Source organism: Austrofundulus limnaeus, unplaced genomic scaffold (genome assembly GCF_001266775.1).
Source record: "Austrofundulus limnaeus strain Quisiro unplaced genomic scaffold, Austrofundulus_limnaeus-1.0 Scaffold1267, whole genome shotgun sequence".
In the NCBI taxonomy this organism is placed as follows: domain Eukaryota; kingdom Metazoa; phylum Chordata; class Actinopteri; order Cyprinodontiformes; family Rivulidae; genus Austrofundulus; species Austrofundulus limnaeus.
The window spans coordinates 12,035-31,154 of NW_013953669.1; the positions used below are offsets into that span (position 1 = coordinate 12,035).

General features: G+C 36.8%; 1 protein-coding gene across 4 annotated transcripts; it reads left to right on the forward strand.

Annotated features, from left to right (window-relative positions):
- Positions 1-91: 91 nt before the first annotated feature.
- Positions 92-19,111, forward strand: sycp2 (synaptonemal complex protein 2). 4 transcript variants are annotated; one of them, XM_014031521.1, is made up of 46 exons: positions 92-512; positions 845-932; positions 1,028-1,168; positions 1,249-1,377; positions 1,472-1,576; positions 1,670-1,694; positions 1,967-2,052; positions 2,143-2,237; positions 2,334-2,368; positions 2,465-2,607; positions 2,718-2,770; positions 3,353-3,398; positions 3,633-3,731; positions 3,862-3,922; positions 5,836-5,984; positions 6,178-6,234; positions 6,413-6,499; positions 6,895-7,000; positions 7,171-7,286; positions 7,823-7,886; positions 7,984-8,026; positions 8,173-8,252; positions 8,387-8,823; positions 8,959-9,086; positions 9,185-9,221; positions 9,319-9,386; positions 9,492-9,537; positions 9,629-9,672; positions 9,786-9,852; positions 10,010-10,175; positions 10,290-10,342; positions 10,436-10,615; positions 11,132-11,242; positions 11,387-11,542; positions 11,781-11,931; positions 12,352-12,647; positions 13,522-13,803; positions 13,953-14,004; positions 14,238-14,363; positions 14,595-14,767; positions 14,950-15,044; positions 15,579-15,678; positions 15,841-15,899; positions 18,129-18,207; positions 18,395-18,451; positions 18,650-19,111. In XM_014031521.1, the coding sequence occupies exons 2-46, from the start codon at positions 909-911 to the stop codon at positions 18,704-18,706; spliced, it is 4,764 nt and encodes a 1,587-aa protein (XP_013886975.1). In that variant the 5' UTR covers positions 92-512; positions 845-908; the 3' UTR covers positions 18,707-19,111. The 4 variants fall into 4 exon arrangements, with proteins under 4 accessions (XP_013886975.1, XP_013886977.1, XP_013886978.1 ...); XM_014031523.1 differs by having other exon boundaries at positions 92-932; positions 11,784-11,931; XM_014031524.1 differs by having other exon boundaries at positions 92-932; positions 10,451-10,615.
- Positions 19,112-19,120: the final 9 nt, after the last annotated feature.

Genomic DNA, 19,120 nt, shown 5'->3' on the forward strand with positions numbered 1-19,120 from the left:
TTTCTGCTGGATTTACACAGATTGATTGTTTATATTTCAACAACAAATAAATCACTATGATGCTATTGCAGACATTTTGTTTTTAATGTGTCTGTGGGTTTGTTTATCATGCATTTTCATAAATATTGTGCGAACACATTTTAGAATCCAACCAGATTAATTTGTGGCCTGGTTGATAAAGCTACAAACTGGTGTAATCAATGATATCATTTACTTATCATTGTGGTAAATTTAACATTAAAAAGCTGCAGACAAGTGTGATAAATCATTTCTGAAACTACATTATTGGGCTCCGTCTATAAACTGGATCTATTGGCCAATTCACTGAGCCTGAATGGGTCCATATAGTTATGGGTCACAATATTCGATACAACACCTCCATCCATCTAGCACGCGCTTGACATCAACGTCTTCGCGCGGCGCGTTTCCTGTGAGCAATTTTGAAGGGCGGAGAAACGGTCGGAAGAAATAACATACACACCTCAGCTTTTTCAGTGAAATTTTACAACCCAGTAAGTAACCCATAATAATAAAAAAATCTAAAGATATTTTCTTACCATTTTTTGTCGTTTAGAGCCTGCTGACCGTTGTTGTTGTAAAGTATTTTAGACAAGTTGGCTACTATAGCATTAGCTATCGCTAAGGCTAAGCTAGCTGAAAAGTAGATTGAAATAATACGCCATCATACATAAGCTTATTTTAGGTGGAATATGGCATAATATGTGGATTAAAAGGAAGGTTATTTTAAATATTGTTTTGTAGCTCAGTGGCCATCTCATCCACCAGATTCTGAATTGTATAATAGGCATAAAAATGTTTATAAACTAAACGTTTTGAACGGCAGGTTTATGGTTTCGGTATCAGTCGGGACTGCGCATGTGTGGTGAAGCTTCTTCAAAGAAGTAAGAATGCCTCCAAGCCAAAGTGGACAGGTTGGACATGATTTCACCAATTTTACGTTACATTAGCCCAATATTGCATGTAAAGTGTTCAAGCCTTTAAGAAAACACTTTTTTTTTGTGTGCAGCTGGAGAATGCAATCGATGAAGTGTTAAAGAGTGGAAATGTCCAAACACTTGGATCAATCTTAGAGTTGGATAGTGATGAAGAAACCCCCATGAAATGTTCCCAAAGGTTTCTCTCCAAATTGGATAAGCTCATCACTACGGTAAGATGAAGCCCAACACACTGACCAGCCCTTAAGATACTGTGTGTTTTTGACTTATTATAAATATGTATATTCTTTAGAGATTGGATCAAAAAGATGCTAGAACAGCCAGTTTGAGTCTTGCCAGTATCCACAAATATGGAAAAAATCTGAAACTACCTGGTGGTCAAGGACTCTCAGTTTTGTTAAATCAAGGACTTATTAAGAAGATAAGTAAACATTTATTATATACAAGTACACAGAACATGATGACCTAATATGCAAATATTTCTAGGTTTTAACGTAAACGTTTTTTCTGCGAACATGATGCAGTGGTTTGAGAAATGCCAGCAACTGTGGATCGACCATGGCCCACAATGGGATGAGACTATGCTTACACTCTCTGAGAACTTTTTTAATGTCTTAATGGTAAGTTCATGTCTAATATTAAATACATTTTATAAATTAACATCCCTTTTTGAACTCAGTTTGAGTCTTGTATTCTCTTTCCTTCTTCTGCAGGGAGTTCACGAGTCTTCCAAAGAGGGTATACTTATACATTTATTAATTTTCAATTCGTACTCTATATACCGTATATCATGTATTCAGTTAGAGATTTACAAAGTTAATGACTAAATGCTCTATCTGAATATCTAGATTGTTTACTAAGATGTGACTTTAAGTCTACCCTTCAGTATACAGTATGTGTCAATATATGTATAAAATGTAATTTCACTTGTGTGAAGCCACTGTCTAATCAAATCATAGAGATTTATCTTATGATGTTTTAATATTTATTTAATTATTTATTTTTTTCAGGAACTTGCAAGGTCACCGAGTCCTTCCTGTATCCTGTCGGACAGCTGGCTGTAGACCCCAGAATCTACATCCTGATTCAGAAAGAGGTTTGAAACACTTTACATATCTATTTCTCTTGGGGACATTCCTTGATAAAAGCATCTTCATAAACTAACTTCATAATAAAACTCTACCAGGCAATTCGTAAATATAACTTGATCCTGGACAAAATCCCGGTGGAGTTTAAGAAGAACAGAAGGATCCTTTCGTCACAAGAGGGTTCAGATATCATGTATGTAGGGGTATTTTGTTTATACCAAAGACTAGTAATACTACTTTGGAAAATATCTGCGTTCTGTTCAACCCATGAATGTTTTATTTTTTGCAGGACCAAACTGGCTTCTCGAATATTGGAGGGTGGTGGTTAGTTGTTTTTTTATTTTATGTTTTTATCTTAGAAACTCTACTGTCTTTTTGATCAAAATAAATACAGAAAGTCGTTTTTTTTTCTCCCCTCAGATTATGATTTGCAGTCATCATTGATGGAAGCATTATGTCGAATGGCCACTTACAGTCAGAGGAAGAAGCTTGCAGATCGGTGGTTCAGCATGGCGCATGTGGCCAACGCTTTTGCTCAGATCAGTGATTCAGAGTTTGAGACGGTAAAATTTGACATTTATAGTTATTTAGTGTCCATTATTACTTGGTCAATTTGTTGTGATTGTATTAATAATTACATACAATTTTGTGAATAATGTGATTTTTTTTTTAGGCTTGCCGCAAATTTCTGAACATGGTGAATGGGATGCAGGGAGACAAAAGAAGGTCAGCACTTGCTAAAGCATAAACAAGTGAACCAGAAAAGTCTCTTTTTTACACTTAGAAATTCAAGAGGTTAAAATTGAATATTTATTTATATTAGCAGTTGCTTTTCTGTGGGATAAATCTTGTGCCAGCAGGAACTGAATTTGAATTGCTCAGATTGAATCTGAATGTGCAAAATTTGAAATTGAATGCATTGGTTTCAAAATGAATTTCACTAAACTGAAACTGAATTTAATGGTTTGAAACTGAATTTAAAGTTTAGAATTTGAATTAATTTGCTTTGAAAATGTATTTTGTTCGATTAAAAAAATCAGTGTGACTACTTTCAGTTTCATAATTCAGTTTCAGTTCTAAAATTCAGATTTTTGTTCCACAAATCCGGGTCCTTGAGAAAGCCAGCCAGAGTAATCAAACACAGATCCACAGATTTACGTTTCACGTCAGTGAAGCTGCCCTTCTGTAATGTAACAGAGTTGATGCAATCCACAGAAAAGTGACAACTCTATATATTTTTATTACATTTAATGCACTTGCATCATTGTTAATAACATCTTTCAGATTAAGTCTTTTTTCTGTTTGCAGAGTGTACTCCTACCCTTGTTTGGAAGTTTATCTGGGCAAGTATGAGGTCAGTAACAACAGGATTTCTATGAATTGAAACGTGAGGGGGAAAAAAGCACAGCTTCATTTAATTTCCAACCATCTAGTAACAAAGAACAATCCTGTTATCTAAAATACTTACCCTTTGTTGTATAATTAGCAGCTCCTTTATGTTTCAGGCATGTTGGCTTGTATGTTACAATCTGTTCTGTCATCTTAAAGCCTGTAAGATGTTGTAAACAGATTGTGGTTGTCTTGTTAGCTGCTGATGCCCTTGGATGAGAAGCTGGAGGAATTCTGGATTGACTTCAATCTCTGCAGCCACAGCATCTCTTTCTACTTCTCCTTGCCTGATGAAGAGGTACTAGTGCCCCAAGATAATTTACATCTGAGTCTTAAACTTTCACATTCAAAAGATTCCATCGATATATTCTTATAAAAGGTCAACATTAGTTAGAGTTTAACAAACTATGTTTTTTTTTATAATGTAGGAGGGCCACTGGGAAACACTGTGCATCAATGAGAATGAAGTCCAAAGCTACACTGTCACAGGTAACCAAAACACAGAAACAACTGCAACTATTTACACAATCATACATCAAGTGTATTATGGCAATCCATCCATCTAATCATACAATAAAAGCTAGACAAGAACCTTGTAAATTACAGACATTTCTAACTATATACAGCAGGTAAAATAAGTATTGAACACGTCACCATTTTTCTCAGTAAATATATTACTAGAGGTGCTAATGACATGAAATTTTCACCAGATGTCGGTAACAACCCAAGTGATCCATACATACAAAGAAATCAAACCATAAATGTCCAGAAAAGAAGTTATTTGTAATAATGTGGAATGGCACAGGGAAAAAGTATTGAACACGCTTACTGAAATTTATCTAATAGTTTGTACAAAAGCCTTTGTTGTCAATGACAGCTTCAAGACTCCTCCTGTATGGAGAAACTAGTGGCATGCATTGCTCAGGTGTGATTTTGGCCCATTCTTCCACACAAACAGTCTTCAAATCTTGAAGGTTTCGTGGACCTCTTCTATGAACTCTGATCTTTAGTTCTTTCCATAGATTTTCTGTTGGATTCAGGTCAGGTGATTGGCTGGGCCATTCCAGCAGCTTTAGTTTCTTTCTCTGAAACCAACTGAGAGTTTCCTTGGCTTTGTGTTTGGGCTCAATGGGCCTCATGCAAGAACATGTTCGTATTCTTATCCTAAATTTCTCTTACTTTTGTTTGTATGAAGGGTTCGTACGAACATGTCACGTCAGATTCAACAAACTCTTCTATCTTCAAGAAAAGGGTGTAAATGAGCTGCGTAATTTCCACCTGTTCGTATCCAGCTGCTCGTGCACATGAGAGGAGATTTGCATAATTACCACCCCAAAAACACCATAAGGCTGTGTTTCCTACCTCAGATACAAGTGTTCATTCATGAAAAATGACAGCGAAAACTAAAAAAATAAAAACTTTAGGAGTTCAGAGATTGAAGTCCGTCTGTCAGAGATCCAGAAAAGAAAATCTGTCATTTTTAGCAGGTCAGCTGTGGATAAAAAGAGCTGTTTCTTCAGCAGTGGAGTCTTGCGTGGTGAGCGTGCATACAGGCCATGGTGGTTCAGTGCATTACTTATTGTTTTCTTTGAAACAATCATACCTGCTAATTCCAGGTCTTTCTGAAGCTCTCCACAAGTGGTCCTTGGCTCTTGGACAACTCTTCTGATAATTCTTTTCACTCCTCTGTCAGAAATCTTGCGAGGAGCACCTGGTCATGGTCGGTTTATGGTGAAATGATGTTCTTTCCACTTCGGACTTATGGTCCCAACAGTGCTCACTGGAACATTCAGAAGTTTAGACATTCTTCTGTAACCGATGCCATCATTATGCTTTGCAACAATAAGGTTGTGAAGGTCTTGAGAGAGCTCTTTACTTTTACCCATCATCAGATGTTTCTTGTGTGATACCTGGCCATCATCTGGGTCTGAACCAGCTGATGTTAATTTGCACTGACAAGGGGCAGGCTTGTTTTCTAATTACTGAGAGAGTTCAGCTGGTGTCTTGGCTTTCCATGCCTTTTTACACCTCCCTTTCTTCATGTGTTCAATACTTTTTCCCTGTGTCATTCCACATTATTACAAATAACTTTATTTCTGGACATTTATGGTTTGATTTCTTTGTATGTATGGATCACTTGGGTTGTTACCAACATCTCGTGAAAATTTCATGTCATCAGCACCTCTAGTAATATATTTACTGAGAAAAATGGTGACGTGTTCAATACTTATTTTACCTGCTGTGGATACTTGATATCTTTGTTTTAGCTGGTTGACAAAATAAAACAGTTTAAATAAGATTCCTTCAGTAAACTATAGTAGTTTTACCTTTGTCTAGAGTGATCATGTCCTCTAAATGTTTGTTCTAATACAGTTTAATGCAATGCTGATCTTTATCTTCAGAGAAAGACAAGACTCAGGTGTTGCAGATAAAGCTGTCAGAGGTAGTGGTCGTCGGTTCTGTGGAGGGATCCAACCTTACCATCCATTTCAGCTCCTCTCTAGACATTCCACAAGCTGCTCAAAATGTCTTTGGGCAAATGAAAAACAAAGTAAGAAACCTATTCACTTCATTTTTATTGACAACGAAACTCATTATATTTACATGTTCCAGGATAGTCAATTGCAAATTACCAGAATGAGAAATCTGGGCTCTTTAGCTATTTTTTAAAGCTAGACCTTTATGAAATACATGTGGTCTGAATACATTTAACATTGGGTATTAACCAGTGTCTCTTTTGGCAGCACATGCTGGTAGTGAAAACTGCAGGTAAAACTATGATAGAAGAAAACAGCACCCAGGTAAGCACAGACTTCCAAAAAAATCTGAGTTTACTGACAGGATATGCTCAAGGTGTTAATATGATACAAATAGCACAGTGTACTAAGTAGGCATTAGCTGAATCTTCTGCAGACCTTTTAAGATAGGTTGAGTTTTTAGTAACTGTGTCCATATGTGCTGCATGCTGCTCTGACACAGGTTGTTCCAGAAAGCCAGTTGTCCCTTGGTGAAAGTGAGAAAAACACAGTACCATATGTTTTATCTGCTCCAGCTGCACATGCACAAGTAAAAACATTTGGATTCTAAATAAAAAAAAAATCAATGTTAAGGATTATGTGTTTTATATTTTAGCACAATACAGAAGTTCTTCATGTAACTGTGTTAAACTTAAATATGAATTAATTCTTGGCTTTGTTGAATTTCAACAAAAACCTCATACTGTAACAGTGATATGTGTGTGGAGATTTTGGAGGATTTATAAGGTTTAAGCTTCTGGTGACATTTATTTTTCCCTGAAAAATACTTGAAAAAACAACTGACACTGTGGACTTCTTACAATCGTAATTTTTGTTGGTCATTTCTATTAAAAAATCCCAATCTTTAGGAAGTTACGTTAGTGTATTGGAATGTTCAGACATTAACTTGGCCACACAAAAGATTCACACACTTTCTGATTTCAGATGGTGACTCCTGCCAAAAGGAGTATGTCAGAGGCCACTGCTTATATAAGCATCGGTGAAGGAGGTTCTGCGAATAGTATCGGTTCTCTTGCACTAAAGCTGTCAAGTATGTAACCTTGTCTGGTATTGTTGTCACGCCACTTGAAGTATAAATTTATCACCTTGTACTCTCACCAATTCCTGAAAGACTACCAAAACCTACACCTTTTTTAAATATGTCATTATTTTGTACTTGATTGACTGCATTTTGATTTTCTTCTCCTTCGGTTACTTCAGCCAAAGACAAAGACAAGACTTCTCTGGAGAAGATTTGTTCAYGTGACACAAACGCCAGGCGCTGCAACTACAGCACAACCCCAAGCAACACAAATGCTGTTGGCATGAAAGAGCAGGTTTGTCACTTAACATGTACTTGAGTTAAAAATACTCTATTGTTTTGATATCAGAATAGCACTCAATCATGAAATCAAATTCAGACATTTTACATTCAAACTCTGATTTGAATGTGTTTTTGAAATGTCCAAGTAATTCCAATGTTTCTATGTGAATCGTCTCTGCGGAGCACAGTCTACAAACTGATTATCACATTGAAAATAATCTTAAAGTAAAAGCAATTATTTTACAGTTTTCTCCAAGTTCACAATAGTTTAGTGGGGCACAATTGGTAGACATGAACTGCAACAGAGCAGAGAATGTAAGAGTGGCGAACACACAAGTCAAATTACTGTGGTCTGCTTCTTTTATTACCCTCTTATGTTTTAATCACAGTGTATGGATTTGAACATTTTGTAAGACCTGAAATGTATAGCTATAAGTATTTAAGTGTTCTTACATGATATATTTTTTTATCTTTAACCAACAGTATAAAAGAAAATTGTGTGTTAAACAAATAAAAAGGATTATTCTGTTGTATCTGACTGTTTTGCAGAAGATGCCAATAGTTCAAGCAGAACATGTGGTTGTATCTGGACAAGGAGAAGAAAAGTCTCAGGGTATTTTGTTCTCAAAAAGATTTTTTGCATTTTCCTAAATACAGCCCTTTTTAGATTTTTAAGCATTTTAAAGCTGTCTTAATGTTTTTATTTACAGAGCACTATATACCTGACACACAACCCAAAGCAGGATGTAGCACGTGAGTCAAGTGAAAAACCGTCGGCATGTTTGCAAATCTTCTGTGATTTGGCTGCTAGGTTTCTAATATAGTATTAATGTATGTGTGCATACAGAAAGTATATTGAAAAAAATGTGTCTGAATCACTCTGTCTGTTCAAATTACAGATCTTCTAGTTGGAACAAATTCTCAGTTTCTGAAATGCTAATGATGTCAACACAGAAAATCGTATCTTCGCCAAGACCTGGTAATTAAATTACACTTAAAATATCTTCAGTAGGACTCAGTTGTTGGTAAAACTTTGAAGTCGTGAAGCAAACTGGGGAAAAAAAGATGCACGTGTGTCTTTTGATTTATTTTATTTCCTATTTTCCTCTTTAGAGTCTAATTCTAGTGTGGTGAAACAGCTGGAACACCGTCCGTCCTCCGCTCGCAAATTGTCAATTTCAGACTCAAGTCTCAAATTTCAAAAGCAACTTCATAGTGAACTGACCCAGCGATTGGAACAGGTCCTCATTGAGAAGAAGAAAGATATTAATAACGAAGCAGCAGCTGCACTTCCGACAAAAACATCTAATACCAAAGGAAACACAAAACACAAAAGCTCGGAAAGCGTGGGTGATTCTTCGTTGTACACTCCCAAAGTGCAACACGTTCAGAAAAACAATCAGAGCTATGGAGAGAGTAAAGGTCAGACGTCACTGAAGGCAGACACAGTTCCAAGAAAAACTTCAGTGAAGACATCCTCAGCTAAAAAAGTGCAGGACAGAAAAGAAACCAAGGACAAAGATGAAACTGCCCTTTCAAACAAAAAAGAAGTAAGATTTACATAAGTTGGATCGCTTGTCCAACAAATGAAAAGCTTTTTAGGATTCTACATAGTTTTCAATTTATTTATTTATTTTTTTGCTTGTTTGTTTGTCCATGACATTCTCTTTTCTATTTCTACTTAGAGAGATGCAAGTGTTACTTTCAGCATGATGAAGGTCATCTCGAGTCATTATGAAGTTTCCACCAGGTCCACAGCAAAAGGCTCTATAGAAAAAAATGTTCAGAACTGGATTCCTTCTCTTGTAAAAGGGTACGGTATACAAGGCTAGATTGTTTTGTCTACAGTAATTAATGAAAAAAATATTGAAAGAAAAAGGCCAAATAGTGTTTACTTTATCTTTGCAATAGACCTCTCTTCAATATGAAGGTGTATTCATCTGGCAAAGTAAGTGATCATTGTCTCATTAACATCTAGACTTAAGGAACACTAAATATGCTGGTTTTACAAACTTGTTTTACTGAATATGTTTTTTTTATTATAGAAAACAGTGCCAAAAGCTGTGAGCCCAAGGAAATCCTGTAACAAACCCACAAACGCTGCCATACAAAGGTAATACAAGTCTGTATAATGATTTCAAAGACATTTGGATGAATTCATGGCTTGCAATATTAAATGTTTGCAAAGCGTAATCTAAAGTCATTTTCTATTGTGCAGAAAAGACGTATTTGCATTCAACGTTGATTTGCCCGTCTTCGTTGGGGTAAATATTTCTACTGTTTTGCATGTATCGATGTGTTTTAAGTTCATAAACTATGACTGTAAATGTTTAACTGTGTTAAATTTAACTTTAGGCAGAGAAAAAAATCTTCAACAAAACTTTAGACACATCAAACAGGTACATTAGTTTATCAGAAAGGGTGAAGAAAGTATTTTTCAAAGAATACACACACTGATTCTAAGTGATTTGTTTTAAAATAAGTTTAATTTAGTATTTCTTATGTTTGACAGTGGCATCCAGAGTTCTCCAACAGGTCTCAGTACAGCCAAGAAAGCRCAACTGGAACCAGTGGCAAAAGTATATTGTCATTGTATTTTACTGTTATTTAAGTAATACAAGGAAGTTTTATTGTAATTCTGTTTGTGGTGTTATGTTCATTTATCTGCTGTTTGTTTGCCTATATACTGTAGAATGACACATTTATATCTGTCTTCGTCTGTTTTGTGTGTTGCAGAACAAGCGACACGTGAGAAAGCACCTGTTTAGTGACACAGACACAGACACTGCCATGACAGAGGTCAGCTGGCTCAGGGAATCATCCAGAAAGCCCAAACCCCAAGTTGCCAAATATACAAGACAAGTGCTGTCCAAACCCAAATCCGCCCCTCCCCAGTCAATGAGTATGTTATTAAAACTAGATTCAGTCTCACACTCTTTAATCTATCACTTACAAATTGTAGCAATCTCATTACCACAACAGTGCATTATACTATTTTTTATATACATATTTGCAGGCAAATCCCCAGACGTTCTCCCAGCTGCAAAAAAAGTCAACAGGCCCAGGAAAGTAAGACAGCTTTAATAGTAAACACACAGGATTTCTGTATGCCAGTCGAGCATTACTTCATTTAACCACGGTGTGTCGCTGTTGTATCATAAGAGTTTCTGTTTAAAGAAGGCACAGGTTCAACCAAAGACTGAGAGAGAAGCAGCAGCACTCAGCAGACCTTGTGCAGCTGGCAGCAGGCCTAAGAGAGTGGCAGCAGTTTCAACTAAAAGCTACATAGAACCAGATACTGATGACAGCCAGTCTGAAACAGAGGAGGCTCCTGCACCAAAGGCAAATAATGTCTCTTATTTCTTGTGGGTTTTTTTTTTGTTTTGTTTTGTTTCTTAAAACTGAGTTTGCCAAAAGTATTCATGCTGATGTTCTGTTTTTGCTTGCAAATGACGTGTTTTTTCTTAAACAAAATATTTTACCTAAGCATCAATCAGATAAAATTTGCTTTCTCTACAAACAACTATTTTAGAAATGTATTGTTGGTAGTGCTTTAACTTGCAGTGACAGGCATGGCCTTAACCTCTGAAATGTTGAAAATCATTTGCTGTTCCAAAACAATGTGGTTCTAGCGCTTTTACACAAAATACATTGATCTGGAATAATATGTTGCAAAATTTTAATAAACACTAAGCAACAATAACTTTAGAAACATATATACTTGTAAACAATCTGAAAATAGTTTACATTAAATACTGACTTTTCGAGTACAAAAAACAACATGGGTTAGTCAGATTTATAACAAACCATCTTTTTTCTCTCTTTAAAAATTGTTTTTTTCTACTGAAAAAATTGAAGAATGATGTGACAATTCAAGAGACTACTCAGACCAAGAAGAAAATAACTGCAGGCAGACAGCCAACCAAAATGAAGCTACACCCTACATCAGAAATACTAACCACCTCTAAGGTAGAGGCCTTTTTATTCTAAATGACATTTATATATACCTTGAAATACCAGTCTTTTACTGTGATTTGCTGTGTTAGAGTCTTATCTTACCTGAGACTGTCTTGTGGGAATAGTTGCATTAACATTTGGGATGCCAATCTACAGACTCGATATGTGGGGAAGCATGACAACAGCGAGATAATCTGTTCAGAGAATCCACAAGTTAAAAAGAGAAACAACCTCCCTGACCAGCCTGCAGAAAGCTGCAGAAGACAAGACAGCTGCACTGGGTCAAACCTGAAAAAGCAACCTGACCTTAAGGTGGAAGTTTTGTCTTAGATCTTGAACGTTCCGTTTGCAAATTTTAAAAATGTGTTAAGTTTTGAAAATGACATTGACCAGTTGATGATGTTTGTTGAGTTCTGACTAAATCTCTTTTTCATTTGTTTTGGGAATGAATGAGCCATAGTTTTGATCTTACATATTAGATCTTACTCATTGGGGTGGGAATGAGTTTTGTTTGTTTTCTGTATCAGAGAATTAAGAGCACCCTTTTCAGCAGGTTAAACCTGGAAATGTTCCAGAAACTTCAAAGTTGAATGAGAAAAATTTCATCCCTACACAAGAACAGATGAGTCCTTTGAAGGATTCCTCGGCTGCCTGCCAAACCTCTTCCTGTCCATCGCCTCCTTTCATAGAAAAGATGAGATGTAAGATTCTGTGAAAACTCTACTCTTCAACATCAGTTAGACGGCAGTTTTTTGACTCTTGACATCAGCTAATGACTGCTAAACAGTTCATGGTTGGTCATGTGGTTTCAGTTCATTCAGTACATGGCCACATTAATACTTGATCGCTCCCTTTGACATCTAGTAAATCAAAGTATTTTGACATGTTTTTGTTAGAATTTTAATAATTTTATGTAAAGTATTATCATATTTTAGTCCACTAAGTCTTTGTGCATACCTTAAGTTATCTCAGTTTGTACATATTGAAAAGAAATCCCTTTTCCTCAGAAATTCTTAACTGTAAATCATTATGTAGAAAAGGGTGTATTTTGACCTTTTGCACTTTGTCCAATTTCTGAATCCAGCTGTTTGAACATCTGTGTTTATTTTGGATCCTCACAGCTGCTGGGAGGTCAGCTCCAGCCATGCATTTGACCTGCTCCACTGTCCTCACCCCGTGGGGATCCCCACTCTCTGCCTCCCCTAAGCCTCCCTGCCAGGAAACCCCCTCACCAGTCCCGCTGCTAACCAAACCTCGCTCGACAGTCAGCAGTAAAAGAAAAGGCAAAACGTCTTCTCTCTACAAAGCAGAGAAACACATCTCATCCAAAACCAAGTTCATCCGGTCTGTCTCCTCTTCCTGCTCATCGAAAGATCAAACCCCTGCACCCAGTCCTTCTGGACCTAGTGCAGCAGAGGTACATTAACCTTCATGATAACTTTTATTGAGTTTAAAAAATAGTGGGACAGTTGTAAAGTGATAAAAAACATAATTAAAGTAAGTTAGTATGTAGAGATGTCTCAGTATTGTAGGAGAATCCTCACTTATGTCAGCTTCAGATTTATGTCCGTTGTCATGAGTAAATTGAATCCATTTTCTTGAAATTATTTAACAGCTTATCTTTGACTCTGGAATTTAGCATCTTTGAGTGATTCATATACCTTTGCTCCACATGTAAGTCATGGACGTCACTTGACAGGCGGGTGAGAGCGTCACTGGAATAAAATGGATGGTTGTGTGAATAATTAAATGACTGAAAGTCTTCTCAATGGTAATCTAGAAATCATGGAAGTTGGTGTCAGACCTAAACATGACTGAATAGAATTCTTAGACCAGATAAGAAAATTTAGGAAGGAAAATAATATTTTGCTTCCTGAACCATCACTTTTACTGTTTAAATTGTGTTGTAATGATTCTCAAACTCTTGAGTTGTTATTTAGACCAACATGGAATTCCTGTTAAAATAAATTAATTGTTAAAATTAACTAATCTATGGGGATAAGATATTTGAGCAGTTCTTTGGTAAAAATATCACATAAATATGTAGACATTTTTGGAATTAGGGTGTTTTGAACAGCTGAATTGTACGATTGATAGCATGATTTCTGAAGGTCTAGCAGAGCAGAAAATATCTGCTGAGCTTCATCTGTGCTTCCTAACGCACTATAGAAAATGTATGTCATTTTACTAATCCAAGGCAGACGTGATTAGGTTACCACAATAGGTTGCCAAATTCCTTTGTGTCTCTTGTTATATTGTCACTATCTCTTCCTTAAATTATTTGTTTCCAGATGCACGCAGATCTGTCCTCTGCAATTCAGGCTCTTTTATCTCCACCCACTCAGCCCCTATTGACTTCTACTCTGCTTGAGCTGAACAAGCCACCTGTTGCCTCTCCTTCTTCATCGCCATTACCTGAAGACACTGTTAGCTACAGCTGCCACCTTGACTTCCACAAAGTGTCTTCAGTTTCCCTGGCTTCACTGAGCCATTCATCCTCCAAGTCATCAACACTCAGCCGAAAAAAGAAAAACAACTCCTCTGCTCCCATAACTGAGTTTCTCAAATCTGAGGTTTAATTACGTTCTTGTTTCTATGATTGATTTAAGTTGGGTGGATAAATGAATGGATGAAGGAAACATGAATGAGTGGCTAGGTTATGATTTCAAAATATATGTAGCCGTCAAACAAATGACAAACATAATGTTGTCCCTTCTGACAGAAAACACCAGGTACCGACAGAGACCTTGAACTCACACAGTCTCTTATCTCAGGTAATTTGTTCTTGTTTTTTGGTTCTGGATTTCCTGGTGGCCTTTTGTCTAACGCCACAGCAAGGGACAAAAACAAACTTGCAGTTCATTGTAAAATTGCTATAATAAAAATTATGAGCACAAATGTATTGAAAAGGGACACTAAATTTCAGTGAAAACCTTTTATGAATGTCTTGATAAGAAAATGTTGTGCAGTGTGTGTGATCAAGTTTTTTGTTTTTCTTTGATTTCAGGACCCAGTCGTAAGCGTCATGTATCATCCAGTAATTCTGAAGAGGAAGAGAAGGAAAACAAAAAGAAAAGCAAGATCAAAACACTCCGTTCACCTCGAATGAAGCCTAGGAAATTGTTCAAATCCTGTAAGGCATTCAGTAAAATTAGTGCTTAGACCAGTAAACAGAAAATAGTGCCTTTTCATGAAAAACTCATGAGAAAACCAAACAGGAATTATGCAGAACATTTGAGCTGTTGTTATAGACTATAGCTATTTGGGGTAGTTTCATTAAAAATGTTTTGTTTGATTAAAGTTAGAACAACAAACTGTAAAAACCTGAGCTGAGCTCCATTCTGAAAGTGTTTGTTGTCTACAGTAGCTGAGGTGTCTGCTGTGGAGGAACTGAGCAACATAAGTTCCAGTAACTGGGAGGTTGAAGTGGTGGATGGAGACATGGACATGGATGATGATTTAGAGCTGCCAGAAATGAGTTTAAACCCAAGCAATGTTTGCCAGCAGATGAACTCTGAGCTGAAAAACAAATTCCAGGTTTGACTTGCACACAACAGAACAAAAATGTGGCAGCAGTATTTATTATGCCAGTGTGTTTGTACCCTAATGATTACCAAGTATCACTGAAAATACTGCAAAGTGACTGTAGGTTTTAGAAAGCACTTATTTTGTAAGATTAACTTTTAATTGTTTAACGCCTGCATAAAAACTGTTTTTAGAACCGTTGCAAAATGATGGAGCGCTACAACAAACAGTCTTGGAAGACTGTCAATCAACATGTCTACTCCATTGATGTACAACTCACCAAATACAGGTCAGTTATTGTGCAGAGTGAGTCAAAAGTCACAGGACACACCTTTATTTCAGAAACAAAAGTGGCATATCTGAGCAAATAAAGGGTGAGAAGGCCTATCTTTGAATAGACTTGCCCTTGATCCAGTATGACAGCTTTCAAGATTGTGACCATGTTCTGGACATAGCCTAAATGATAGGCCTCCTTACCCATTTCTTACTGGGGTATTAAGATATGTCGTTTCTCCTTTTCTTTCTACAATAAAAAGGTGTCTTACATTTTTTGACTCACCCTGTATCTATTTTTTAAACAATTTTATCCAGAAATTAAGCTTTTTATAATTGATTTGTTAGAAATATAAAATCCATGTGAAATTTTAATTTGTTGCAACAAAACTTTATTTTATGGCTGGCTGTATTGAGTTTACTCTGGTAGAAAAGAAAATACTTTTATTTCTTATAGGTCCCAAATATATAATGTTCTCTTTCTGCAATCTGAAACTGGTGGCATCTTTTTACATTTGTCTTTACTAGTTAATTGTTATTCTCTGCACAGAACCCAGAGGCTTGAACAGGTTCAAAATGTCCTTTTGGAGGAGATCCATAAAATGGAGCAGGATGACAGCATGCTGAAAAACATGGAGAAAGATCTGTCTGTAGGTTTCTGATACTAGTTCTTTGGCTCCGCCCTCTCTACTACACAAAAGCACATTTTGAAGCTAAAATGTCGAAACTAGTGTCAATGTCTCACCAAACATTTACCAGCTAGATAAGAGTGTTTTAAATATCTGATCTCTTTTTATTCATCTCTTTTGTAGGTGATGTGGAAGAAGCAGGTGACGGCTTTCCATTCTTACCAGAAGCAGGAAACCGGGAGGTAAATTTTAAACTTGTGTGTTTGTGTAAACGCAGAAAGAGCCATGTTAACTCTGTTGCCATGTTCTCTGATCAGGGATGTTCTCACAAAGCTAAACCCAAATACTCGATAATACGTTGAGTAACATGCTTGTTTATCCTGTGGAACAAGGATTAAAAGGTTTGACAGGAAAACATTTTTTCCCCAGGATTATCATCAGAAACTAACTTCAAAGCGCAAGCTACTATTTGGCTTGTGCAGCCAGTTTTTCTTTATATACATAATATGGGTTAGCAGACACAGTCATTTGACTGTATTGAATATATATATATATACAGTGGTTTGCAAAAGTATTCATACCCCTTGAACTTTTCCATATTTTGTCACATTACAACCACAAACATAAATATATTTCACTGGAATTTAATGTGAAAGACCAACACAAAGTGGTATACAATTGTGAAGTGGAAGCAAAATTTTACATGAATCAAAACATTTTTTACAAATAAAAAACTGAAAAGTGCGACGTGCAAAAGTATTCAGCCCCCTTTTCCCTGAGTGCTACCAATTGCATTCAGAAGTTGCCTGATGACTGCTAATGACTCAAAAGGGTCCACCTGTGTGTAATCTAATCTCAGTACAAATACAGCTGCTCCGTGACGGCCTCAGATGTTGGTTAAGAGAATATTGGGGAGCAAACAGCATCATGAGGTCCAAAGAACACACCAGACAGGTTAGGAATATGGTTTTGGAGAAGTTTAAAGCAGGCTTAGGTTATAAAAAGATTTCCCAAGCTTTGAACATCTCACGGAGCACTGTTCAATCCATCATCYGGAAATGGAAAGAGTATGGCACCACAGTAAACCTGCCAAGACAAGGCCGTCCACCTAAACTTACAGGCCGAACAAGGAGATCACTGATCAGAGAGGCAGCCAAGAGGCCCATGGTGACTCTGGATGAAATGCAGAGAGCCACAGCTCAGGTGGGGGAAACTGTCCACAGGACAACAATTAGTCGTGCACTACACAAATGTGGTCTTTATGGAAGAGTGGCAAGGAGAAAGCCATTGTTAAAAGAAAACCATAAGAAGTCCCGTTTGCAGTTTGCCAGAAGCCATGTTGAGGACACAGCAAACATGTGGAAGAAGGTGCTTTGGTCAGACGAGACCAAAATTGAACTTTTTGGCCACAATGCAAAACGCTATGTGTGGTGGAGAAAGAACACTGCACATCACTCTGAAAACACCATCCCCACTGTCAAATATGGTGGTGGCAGCATCATGCTCTGGGGGTGCTTCTCTTCAGCAGGGACCGGGAAGTTGGTCAAAGTTGATGGGAAGATGGATGGAGCCAAATACAGGGCAATCTTGGAAGAAAACCTGTTGGAGTCAGCAAAAGATTTGAGACTGGGGCGGAGGTTCACCTTCCAGCAGGACAACGACCCTAAACATAAAGCCAAAGCTACAATGGAGTGGTTTWAAAAAAAAGAATATTCATGTGTTAGAATGGCCCAGTCAAAGTCCAGACCTAAACCCAATTGAGAATTTGTGGCAAGATCTCAAAACTGCTGTTCACAAACGCTCTCCATCCAATCTGACTGAGCTTGAGCTGTTTTGCAAGGAGGAATGGGCAAGAATTGCAGTCACTAGATGTGCAAAGCTGGTGGAGACATACCCTAAAAGACTTGCAGCTGTAATTGCAGCAAAAGGTGGCTCCACAAAGTATTGACTCAGGGGGGCTGAATAATTTTGCACATCGCACTTTTCAGTTTTTTATTTGTAAAAAATGTTTTGATTCATGTAAAATTTTGCTTCCACTTCACAATTGTATACCACTTTGTGTTGGTCTTTCACATTAAATTCCAGTGAAATATATTTATGTTTGTGGTTGTAATGTGACAAAATATGGAAAAGTTCAAGGGGTATGAATACTTTTGCAAACCACTGTATATATATATATATATATATAAACACGCAAATTTATCCTCAAATTCCTAAAGCTTTTTTGGTGCCTTTGCATTTGACCATATATGCAGATTATTACACCTAATGTATGAGGAATATTTTGAATTTGTTATATTATTATGTTATTCAAAAAAAATCTGGTTTTGTACTTTTTGAATTTTTGAATTATTTTTTTCTGTGCTCCCCTTTGCATATTTTTTTATTTGCATTTTTTCCACAACTTTTTCTGATGTTTTTGGGGGCTATTTCTGATTTCTTTGCATGAATGTCTGTCTCTTTCTTCCCAGAAATGACACCCTGAAGAAAGCCCTCCAGACTAATGTGCGTCAGAACCTAGAGTATGAGGAGGGAGTATTCACATCAGAGGTGAGATTTTCTCTCATATCTATACTGTGCTTCATTGTGTAACTCCAGTGTGCCTAATATACTGTGAGTCCTAAATGTAGCTGTGGGGTGTCATATTTATATAAGGGGTAAAGAAGTCCAATCACTGTTTTTTTCCCCACAATTTTCCCTTCAACTGTTCACCCATTATTTTTCTGCCTGTTGTTAGATGGGCCTAATAAGAAATGAGATGAAGTCAGTTCAGGACGGCCTACTCAATGAGATGGTAAGTAGACACAAACATAAGTGACCTCCAAATCCGTCTTTCATGCCGTGTCCTTCACTCTGTCAGCATAAGAATGTTTTCCTGAAAGCTTTTACCMTACGTTCAACCCTGAAAGTATGTCTGCCTCAGAATCATATGGTGATTTATAGCTTTTTAAACTGTCCTGCTTGTTTCTTTGTGCTTGTGCTCCATTTGCAGCTAGAGGGAGAGATCCAGAGCGTGAAAAGAGGATTGCATGCTTTGTTTTTCCCCTGATGGAGCCTGTTTTGAGTTGAAAAAAAAAAATCCTGTCAAAGTTCTCGGAATGAAGAACCAGGATGTTTGTGTCAACATAAACTGTGTAGTTCAGCTGTGCTCATTTCAAATCAAAGTGTTAGCTTCCTGTTTATTTTTTTTCCAGGTTCTTTAGTTTTATTTAGATGTATCCAGTAGTTCCAGGGCTGGATTTTACCTTCATATACACTGTTTCTGGTTCAAATTTTCAGCTGATATGTTTTGATGTTAGTACATACAAGTCATTAACTCCTGTGTGACATTTTAATGTCTATCTATAGGTCAGTTAAGTACTGAATGTTGTTTAATGAACATTGAAGTTCTTTAATGTATTGATTGCTTTTAAATATCTTAACCTTCTTAATTGCAAATAAAATTGTTCGAAAAGAAATACAG